The sequence below is a fragment of the Tarenaya hassleriana genome, unplaced genomic scaffold (assembly GCF_000463585.1).
Source record: "Tarenaya hassleriana unplaced genomic scaffold, ASM46358v1 Cleome13, whole genome shotgun sequence".
Taxonomy (NCBI): Eukaryota; Viridiplantae; Streptophyta; class Magnoliopsida; order Brassicales; family Cleomaceae; genus Tarenaya; species Tarenaya hassleriana.
In genome coordinates, this window is record NW_010963495.1 from 1,673,282 (window position 1) to 1,684,370 (window position 11,089).

General features: G+C 42.9%; 1 protein-coding gene across 6 annotated transcripts in view; it reads right to left on the reverse strand.

Moving 5' to 3' along the window:
- Nucleotides 1-4,588: 4,588 nt before the first annotated feature.
- Nucleotides 4,589-11,089, reverse strand: part of LOC104807525 (protein EMBRYO SAC DEVELOPMENT ARREST 3, chloroplastic-like) — a 10,048-nt gene continuing 3,547 nt past the window's right edge. For 2 of the 6 annotated variants that reach the window (XM_010532833.1, XM_010532831.1), the window contains 2 exons: nucleotides 10,861-11,052; nucleotides 8,063-8,739 (listed from right to left, as the gene is read on the reverse strand). In XM_010532833.1, coding sequence (XP_010531135.1) covers nucleotides 8,485-8,739; nucleotides 10,861-11,052 — 447 coding nt within the window. In that variant the 3' untranslated portion in view covers nucleotides 8,063-8,484. Of the gene's footprint in view, nucleotides 4,802-8,062; nucleotides 8,740-10,860; nucleotides 11,059-11,089 lie in introns of those variants that run through there. The other 4 variants (XM_010532832.1, XM_010532830.1, XM_010532835.1 and 1 more) reach the window with 3 other exon arrangements.

Consider the following 11,089-nt stretch of genomic DNA (forward strand, 5'->3'; position numbering starts at 1 on the left):
TCGCTCGCTGTTTACAATTGAAACAGTTCAACTACTTGTCGTTTGTGGTGACACTAGTGTAGGAAGTTGATTTGCGACTACTTGTTGGTTTATGTTTTGGGAGGAGAAGTGCTCGGCGTTTCCTTTTCACTCAGGACGTCTTGTTGTAATAAGAAGAGGACCCAGGTGTACCACTCCCAACAACCTAAGATCGTTTAACACCAAACTATGGTAGAATCCAAAGGATTTAGGCATAATTGCTGGAAATTTTAATAATATATTTATCTATTAAACCTACTTAATCCATTAACATATTTACACATAAACCCATACACATATAGTTACAAGTTTTTTTATTTAAATGTGAATTGTATTATAAAGTTAATAATTTACAAATCGGTAATGATAATCAAACAACAAAAAATAAGTGGTATACAAAAGCCCAATCAATGGGAAAATTCAGACTAAAACTAAGGTTTTTAGATATCTTGCCCGGGCTAATTCGAGAAAGTACCAATCTTGGAGAGGCGATGAGGTGGAGTTGCGATTTCGGCTGGCTTCGTTTAGAAGAATATTTCTGATGCATTTGTCAAACTTCCTGAGAATGATAGAAGTCGGCTTCTCGATGTTGGGAAAGAGGCATTGATTACGTTCCTTCATTTTCGTGCGATTTTTCATCCATTTCGACCTCTTTTGGCCTGATTTTTAGTTCGCCTTCTCTTTTATTCATTTTTAGGTCTTTTTGAACATTTTTTTATCCCATGTGCATCTCAGACTTATTATTCGTGTGCATTTATTTAATTATTTATTCTTTAGAATAGTTAAATATCATTTTTAGGATTTAGGGTATTACATACAAACCACACAATCCTGTGCCAATCCATCATTGGTCATCTAATACGTATTAGAACCCAAGTTTTTCCAGTTTCGAAGAGAGGTCGGTAAATGTCGTCTTTTTGCTTCCATAATGTTGAATCTGGTCCCTTGTCTCATCCAGAGCTTCCATTGTCGATAGAACAGTTTGTAGTTTGCTGGATGTTATCTGATCGTGCACCCGGTAAGCATCACTCCCCATTGCGGCATGCTATACTTACAGATGATTTAGGCGGAATACGCAGAAGTTGCGGCCCATTTTCCCCAATGTATTCAATCAGAGGCCGTAGATAGTCCAAGAATCGTGCCAGAATGAAGCAGATTTCCCATTACCAATCTGAAATTCCAGCAAGCATCTTACCATGAACTTTAGATTAAGCAGCTTACGCAAAGTCCAAGAATGTCTTGGATTCGGCCTCGTATCCCATTAGCTTCTTTTCCTGAGCGAATTATTCAACAACCAGGCAACCATAGAGATCGTATTTTCACAAAGATAGACCATATTTGTTTCAGCCTAAACACGAGGTTAGTGTCTTGAAGCTTCCTAAGACTAAGATCTCCTTCCTTTTTTGGAGAGTAGATTGTTTCCCACGATATTCGAGCAGTAGATGAAACCGATTTAGTCTTTCTCCAAAAGAAAGCAGAGCAAATCCCATCAATTTTCCTATTACACACTTGTGCAACAAAATACACTACTCCAAGAATTCACCAAACCATAAATAACTGAGGAAATCAACTGTATTTTGTCTACCGAGGAGAGAAATTTGGTTGTCCAGCTTGAGACCTTGGATCTAATTTTATCAATCAAGGGTTGGAAGTCTGTACTAGTTAATCTCGAGGGACTAAGCGGCACACCTAAGTAACGTATAGGTAGAGAACCGACTGTCATGCCTAAGGCTTGTATCAAAGCTGACCTTTCCTCGTCAAAGGAATCGCTTAAGTAGATTCCAGATTTGTCTTGGTTCATAAAGAGACCTGACATCCTCCCAAAAGTCTCAGTTACACTTTTGATTTCAGCAATGGAGTCAATGCTCGCCTCAGCGAATATCATCAAATCACCCGCAAAAACCAAATGGGTGATCATTGGTTCTTTGCATCTCGGGTGAAGCTTCAATCGGTTGACCTTGGCAGAGTTGTTCAGCATACGAGAATATATACCCATATAAAGGATGAATAGATAGAGAGACAATGGATCTCTTTGCTTCAAGCCTCTCTTCCCTTTGAAAAAACCCACAAGCTCCCCATTGACTGTGGTGGAAAACTTGGCGGTTGTTATGCAAGCTGAAACCCAATTGATAAACCTCGACGATAATTGTAAAGAAGATAAAACGGTGATTATAAAGTCCCACTAGAGTGTATCAAAGGTCTTTATGATGTCTATCTTTAGCATGGCACATCTTGGACTCGCGTTTTGGTTATAGTCGCTTAAAAGCTCCGATGCAAGTAAAATATTGTCCATCATCAGACATTCCTCAAGGAAAGTAACCTGATTAGGTGAGATGAGCACTTTCAAAATCGGTTTGAGGTGACGGGTCAGAATCGTGAATATGATCTTATAGGGAAAATTACACATATTGTGATTGGTCTAAGGTCTTTGAGGACCTCAGTATGTGGGACCTTAGGATTCCTGAGCCACAACAGCAATAAAGTCTCTACCAACAATTTCCCATGCATCTAGGTAGAATTCCTTACCGAATCCATCAGGCCCCGGAGTTTTCCGGTTAGCCATATTAAGTAGAGCTGGCTTAATTTCCTCTGCTGTTGGAATGGCGAGTAATTAATACTTCAGAATCCCAAATTATCTCTTGCTGATTAAACAAATATGCAATGACTTCCACTGATGGTGACCGAACAAAATGATCACAAGTACAAATTAGAGCTTCCAAATACTCCACTACATGAGCTTTGATAGCCTCAAGAGAGATCAGTGGATTTCCTTGACTGCCAAGAGATAATGAATGTGATTATGTGCCACCTTGGCCTTTGCTACCTTGTGAAAATATGAAGTATTTTGATCCCCTTCTTTTGCTCGAGCCAGCTCAATCCAAAATTTCCTTTGATTTCTTTCTACCTCGGCCATAACTTCACTCGGATCACTGTAAAGTCGACGTTGAACCTCTTTAAGTTTCTGATATTCCTTGTCTGTCCGAATAGAAATATTACTGAAGGCCATCAGATTAAGTTGCCGAAGAGGTAGCTTACGCTTTGCAGAGCCCGTATTGACAAGAATAGTCACTTGCATAACGAGCTTTAAATTTATACCCGACACACAACGAATCCGCAAGTGTACGGATGTCGTAGTACCGAGGTCGAACACAAGGACTTATTGCGGTTAAGCTAGGAATCGATCAAAACTAGGAAAATGGTAAAAATAAGATTGGAAAATTGTTTTTGTTGGTTTTCTTTGGAATCACAGAAAATTTAAAGAGAGAAACTAAAATCAAAGACAATCAAAATTCAAGAGAAGATAATCGATGGGAAAGGTTATGGGAATCGGGATTCACCGATCATGCAAGGATGCCGTAAGGAGTTATCGACCTAGATCATGTTTGTTCTAAAGTGAGGGATTCGAAGACTAAGGTTAGGTTCGGCTCTTTCTAGTCGAATTACCCGCTATCCAAGAGAGCACCACATCCACTTTCGTGGCCTAGAGTGAAACTCCGGATGCATTAAACGCCCTTGTCATAATCCTAGATTGATTTGAACCGAATTTCTTCGTATTCAATCTCGATCCGTTTGAATGAATGCATCTAAGAACCAAGAACCCATGTCTCCATGGAATTCACAATCCTAAAATCTACCCACAATATTTTCATCCAATGGAAAACATTAAACACCATTCATGAACCTCTAGTAATAAAAACTCAAGCAATTGCATCACTCTATTCATGAATCTCAGGTCTCCCTAAAGATTCATTCAAGAGAGATGAGAGATATACATCGAACACAATTCCATTCATTGCAAGAGTTTGAAAGCATAAACTAAATACAATCTTGGGTCCAAAGGTGAATACAAATATCCTTACATGACGGCTAATCCCTCATCCCACAACAAGAAACTACTCACTACTCATGTCCAAGAACACCGAGACAACAAGATGAAACATAGAGAGAGAAAGGGAAAGAGATGCTCAATGATGTCTTCAATCTTCAAGATTCCGGTCCTAGGTCTTCTGGATGAGAAAAAATCGCCGTTCTTTTCGTTCCCAAATCGAGCCCCCCTCTCAAAAGTCCGACAAAAATCGGACTTAATCAGTTCCAGGTCACGCGGTCAGCCGGACCAGACGTAAAATGAAGGTAGAGAAAGCGGCGCAGAGGATTGGTCCGGCTGACCAATACTGGTCAGCTCCGGACCAGGTCTTCAGTGGATTCAATCCGGCTCACTGGGTAGGCGAGCGGCGGACTAGCGAATGGCAGAGGCGTTCAAGTCTAACGGACCTGAGTAGGTCAGCTCCGGACCAATTGTTCTTTAGGTCTAGTCAAGACGTTCGGTTGGAGTCCGCTGGCTGACTGAGGAAGCTCGTGATCCTGGTCGGCTGACCAGAACTGGTTAGCTCTGGACCAGACTTTGATTTCGATTGGTTAGTTCGTCTTCGGCATGGTTCGACGGACTGGCTGAGCACGCAACACACCTGGTCTGGCTGACCAGAACTGGTCAGCTCTGGACCAGGTGTGACACCTGAATCCTGCTTCCCGTGAACAAGATATGCCACATGGATGAAACCAATAAAAAAATAACAAAACCAAAAGTACGGGAAATTAAAACCTTTATTTCATAAATGCGCAGCGGAATAGTTTAATACAACCTTTAATTATCACACGTCCGATCTTAAAATACAACGCAAAGGAAAATATCGTTTTCAAGTTTAACACAAATCAAGTCTGTACGTGATGTTGCCTCCTCTTCAGTTGCTATTCCATTGTTACTCGTGCTCCTCGTTATCTGAAACTGAATTGACAAATTCAGTACCGTTTTTAAACCGATAAAAAAACTCGATATTGTAAACAAACTAAACCATATTGAAAAACTCGCTACTGATTTCAAACCTAACCATTCAAATTATCTGAACGATAACGTTTTTAGAGAACCGAATTTTATTGAATCTAACTGAACCGAATTTTAAAAAACAAAAAAAAACTGAAAATAGAATCGAATATTCCGAACCGAATATCGAAATGTCCACCTCTTGTCTATGTGTGTATATAAACTTGTAACTATATGAACAATGGAAAAAAAAAAGCAAGATGTGATATGACGTTAGAGAGAGAAAATTCTTTTGTATCCCTCTAATTTTACCAATTCCTTTTCTTCATCAAAGCATTTCCTTCACTTCTTTCACCTCCCAAATCCGGTTGGCGTCGTCGCCTTGCCGACTCCCTTTCCACCACAAAATGTCTCCTCAGCTTCGGTCTAGCTCTGTACCATCGAAGACTACACCAAAACCTGCGTCTCAAATCCCTCTTCCCACCACTCTAACCGATGTGGAGATGAAACTCAATCCCACTCCAACTATCCATTCACCCACTTCCAAAGCTCTTCTGCGTAGCTTTTGCCTCACAAACTCACCGTTGCGTAAACAAGGAGCATCTTTGACGCAAGTTTCAAACCAACACTTTATGTTACAAGAGAAAATCTGGAGATCTCCCAACCACAAGAGAGTACAATAGAGATTACGACGAGCCGAGCTTGTATCTCAACTCTCCCACTCTCTTCCTCCAAACTACCTCTGGAGTTGATTCCCCACCGGAAGCTCCAATGTGGAGCAAGATTTTACAGTCCTCTCTTCGTACTCTGAAGCGGACTGGTACATCAACAATTCTACCTTCAAGATTCCCTCGATTGTCATTCCAAGCGAGTCACTCGTTATTTCCTTGGACGAGTGGAAAGATTTCTTGCTTGGACAATTTTACAACATCCCTCCTTCGATGGGTCGAGTAATCTGATTAGTTAATGCTCTATGGCCAAGAAAGAAGGGCAGAGTTAAGGTGCAGGATTTGGGAGAAAGTACCTTTCTCTTTAAGATGCCGGATGAGCCCACCAAACTTCATGCGCTTGGACGGAACATCTGGTACGTCGGATCATGCCCCATGTTCATATCGACATGGAACCCGAATCATAATTCCTCAAAACCTCCATTGTCCTCTGTGCCGACTTGGGTCACGTTCAACCAAGTCCCACATTAAAGCCAGATAACGACTTGTATTTGGACCGAGCCACTGCAAGTAAAGAGAATGTGGGCACTGCTAGGATTTACATCGAAGTGAATTTACATAATCCGCTGCCAAAGGAGATCAATGTAAGCCTCCCATCAGGAATGTCTTGTCGTATTGGTGATGCGTACGATTGGTTACCGCCTCATTGTAATATTTGTCTGGAAGTTGAACATACTGGATCCCACTGTCATCTGAATCCTTCGGCTCGACAGGTTGTTATGTCGGTCCCCACTCGTTCCCAAAATAGGTGGGTAGACTCTGCCACATCAATCACATAACTGCCAGGTTCCCCGATTTTGGCTCCACAAGGGGTAGCTTCTAAGCATTCTCCAGAGACTTATCAACTGGACTATGCTCTCTAGAATGTGATCACTTAGGCTCCTAGACTGACCCCAAAACCTCCACAAAGCTCTAGTCCCTCAACATTTGTGGCTAAACAGAGTGATAACCTTGCTCCACCATCAGTGGAGATCTCTCCCAAGGACCCTACTCCTCTTGTCTCAGAAATTACTACTCCCTCCAGAGCTCCATTGGTAGAACCTTCACTTGCTTCTGTTCCAAACAAGACTAACCCCAATCCAGCTCTTCCAACCCAAAATCCAGTAAAAATCCAACATGTCAAAGGGAAGGAAAAGGGAAAGGAAAAGGAAAAGCAGGTAGCCGGAAGGCCACTAACATCAACTAAACTCCCATAGAAACCCATGTTTTTTTACCATAAACGTTAGAGGCCTAAATGGCCGAAGGAAACATCTTTTGTTACGAAAGCGGATTTTGGATAATAGATTACTTGTGGGAGGTTTACTCGAGACACACATCACTAAAGAGAATGAGCTCAGAATCAAGGCAACGATCCCCCAGGATTGGCTTCACTACTGTAACCACGAGACTGACCATTCATGTAGAATTTGGATTGTATGGCATCCTCTGGATAAGGTTTTAAATTATGACTCCACTGCCGAAGGAGTGACTTGCAGAATCGACATCACTTCTTTCAATATTGGTTTTACTACAACTCTAGTATATGCAAAGAATCTAGCCACATACAGAATCCATCTATGAAACACTCCCCTTGGATTGTGATAGGAGACTTCAACCAACCGTTGTATCCGAATGAAAGATTTGATTATCCAAATATTATTCAGCCGAGCCAGGGAATGGATGCTATGGAGGAAACAGTTCTAGACTCTGGGTTGTCGGACATCGAGAGAAAAGGCTTGTTCTTCACTTGGTTTAACAATCGGACTAAAAGTTCTTTAGTTGTGGAGCTAGATAGAGCAATGACTAATGCGACTTGGTATGACAGATTTCAAACGGCATATGTAGAATTCTCACCCCCAGGTTGATTCAATCATGCAGCTTATGTAGTATATGTTTCTGATGCACAAACACAGCTTCGTAAGCCATTTAAATACTTCCACCATATTGTGCTTTATCCTCTGTTTAAACAAGTCATTGAGACAAGATGGTCTACTCCTTCCACTCATGGTTCTTTGATGGCTCGGATTTTATCTGGATTTTATACGAATATGCCTTTGGTTTCTAAACGGTTTCCACACATTCTTAGGCATTTTTAGAGCCATCCTAGGGGTCCAGGACTATTTCTTGACATTGGCAGGATTCTGAGGGCATAACGCACAAATTCGGCGAGAATCGGAGAAAACAGACCATTGTCCACCCCTGATCAGATTCCACTCCGGCGGACCAAGTCTACTTAGTTCATCCAGTCGGGCCGAGGAGAGAAGACGAAGAAAGTTCGCAGAGTTCATATGGTCCACCCCTGACCAACCCTGCTCCGGTGGACCAAGAGACTGCCCACAAGTTCACCCCTCAGCGCTGAGCCAAGCCCCTGACCAAACGAAAGTGAAGGCCTAGTGTAATACCTCGGATCCTGAAGAAAAATATTTAATTATTTTCGAGAATAAATAATTAAATAAATGCGGTTAATAATTTGGAAAAGAGGATTGGTCCGGAGCTGACCAAAAGTCAGTTTGTAATACCCCGAATCCGGATTCAAATATTTAATTAGTTCCGCGAAAAAAAGAAGAAGAGAAGAATTAGATCGACGGGTCTTAAAAACCTTAAAAATGGACCCTAAGGTACCGGGAAAAGGTCCGGGCATCACCACGCGCGAAAGAGACGAGAGAACGATGAAACAGGATGCCTGGACCGACCGGTCCAAGTGTCAGACCGACCGGTCCAGCCCACGACAGGTACATGTGCAATCCAGCTCGAGTTGCCGACTTTGACCACCCTTTTCGCCGCGTGTAGGCAGCCAAATGATGCGTCGCGACCACCCCTGGACCCTTCACGATGCAGGCTTTACAGTGGGAATGAGCTAGAGCCCATTTGACTCGTCCTTGTCGAAGAAAAACACCTGCAAAGATGGCATCTCAGCCATTTTCTCTGCAGAGGAAAAACTTAGGAGAAAGAGAAGAAAGAGAGAGATAGGAAGAGAAAGAGAGGGAGATAAGAGGAAGGGAGCTCTAGAAAGCAAAGAGGGGCAGCCTTAGAAGGTCTAGAAGGATCTCCGGTATTGGAATCACCGGAAAACACCACGAACTCCGGCCAAAAATCAGATTCGAATCTGTTCAAAGGTGAGTGGTTTGAGTTGCGTCTGTGTAAGCTCGTTTTCATCGATGTGATTGTGTTATCTCGATGATTCGTTGATTGCATCTGAAAGAAGACATTTCAATGAGAATTTAGATATAAATGGTGCTCAATTTGGCTGAGAAACGAAGGAGATATGAACAAACAAAAATTGTGGAAAATTTGAAAATTGCAGAATCACGATTTTTGGAGGTACAGACATTACGAATCATTTCTCATCGTGTATATATGAGATTTAAAGAATCTATTGCTTGGATATGAAAAAAGACATCCCAATGAACATTTAACAACAAACGGGGCTTAATTTGGATAAGAAACGAGGGAGATATGAGCAATCAAAGTCGGAGCAAAAATCTGGAAATCTGGAAATCGTGAACGAGTTCAAGTCCAGGACCCAGACCGACCGGTCCAGACCCTGGACTGACGGTCTGGACCCTGAAAGACGAAATAAGGCCTAAACGAAGGCTGGACCGACCGGTCAACCACCCGGACCGACCGGTCCAGCCGAAAATGAAAATTTATTACACCGAGAGGTCTCGGGACTCAACGGAACACCTGGACCGTCTGGTCTAATGCCTGGACCGACCGGTCCAGACCGAAACAAAAGGAAAATGGCCTCGGATGAACCGAAAGACCTGGACCGACCGGTCCAGCGGTTGAACCGACCGGTCCAGACCAGAAATGCGCTGAAGACAAACCGATTGGTCTTGGGAAGAAATGGAGACCTTGGACTGATCCAATCCATCTATAGACCAACTGAACTATGGAAAACGAGCCCGGAATAACGTGAATTCATAAGAGGAAAAGAAAGGAAATAAACAAAATAACTTTAACGCGTGGTAAGGCATGAGACAAACATCGAGTGAAACGTTGTGTTTGTTATGTGGGGTAGTATGTATGGCGTTAAATGGTACCGGGTACCGGGTCTGGGTATCGTGACAGGTGTGATTGTTGTCGGGAATGATATACACGGTGTGTGCTATGTTTGTAGCTTACTCGTGTGGCCTACGACGGGGTCGTGGTGTAGCACGATGGAAGCATGGTTGTGATTGGATTACCTCGAGGAGCCTCGTATCTAGTACCGGTTGACGATGTGGAGTCAGTATTAGTGCGATGGGGAGGAACACGTGTCCAGTGCCGGTTGACGAACTTGGAGTCAGCACTGGTGCGTGCGTGTAGTGTTTCTGTAATAGTACCGGTTGACGGCATGGAGTCAGTACTATTACGGAAACGTGTGGATGTGGAACCAGTGTCGGTTGACGAACCTGGAGTCAGCACTGGTGTGTGTGGGTGTTTCTGTAATAGTACTGGTCGACGATTTGAGTCAGTACTATTGCGGAAACGTGTGGATGTGGAGCCAGTACCGGTTGACGAATTGAGTCAGTACTGTGCAAGGTGCGTGTGGACACATAGTGGTACCGGTAGACGAATTGAGTTAGTACCACTATGCCGGTCAGTTAGATCAGTGAGTCACGCAGTCAGTACCGGTCGACGACGTGGAGTCAGTACTGTTGCTTGGGTGAGTACTGAGGAACCATGTAATCGTGTCGGTTGACGAATTGAGTCAGTACGATTATATTGGTGAGGACTAGTGTTGGTACCGGTTGACGAATTGAGTCAGTACCACACCTCTGGGATTATCTGGCGCGTCATCTGGACAGTACCGGTTGACGAATTGAGTCAATGTTGTCCTGTTGACGATGATTTGATGGATTAACCCTATGATGTGATCATACGGGCATGATTGTGATTGTGATTTTGTATGATGTGATATTAGGATATGAATGATGGTTTATTTTGGGTTTTATAATTATCATTTTAACACCGTTCTCGCTGGGAACGGATTTACCGGGTTCAACCCGGGTCATTCACTAAGCAGTTGTGTTTACCCTCGTTGACTTTCAAAAACGGTAATGGTTTGTTTACGTTCATTCGCCCCAATCTCGGTCCGGAGCTGACTATGGCCTGGTCCGGCGGACCAGGACTGGAACTTCGTCTCCTTCGCCATTTTCAGGTTCTATTCAGACTTTTTCTCACTTGAATCGATTCAGGATTGCTTACAATTTCTACTAATTCATTAATTAACATTCCTAGACATGTTCTAAACTTCAAACACGCAAGAAAACATCGAATTGCCCCATCACACAATAAAAACAAGACCTACCAAATCCAACTCAAACCACTCACCTTGTTCTTGAGCTTTGGGTTGATCTTTCCAACCTTGTATGAGTCTTCTGTTCCGTCCCACATCGAAAACACCCTCAGGGTACGTCTAGGACTGTCCCTCTTTGGTTTCCCTAGCTCCCCTTGCTCTGGTTTTTCTCCCTTCTCTCCCTCTTTCTCCCCTTTCTCCTTTTCACTCTTTTCTGCAGAAGATGACTGAGTCTGGAGGTTGAGGAGAGGTTATAGCATGAGG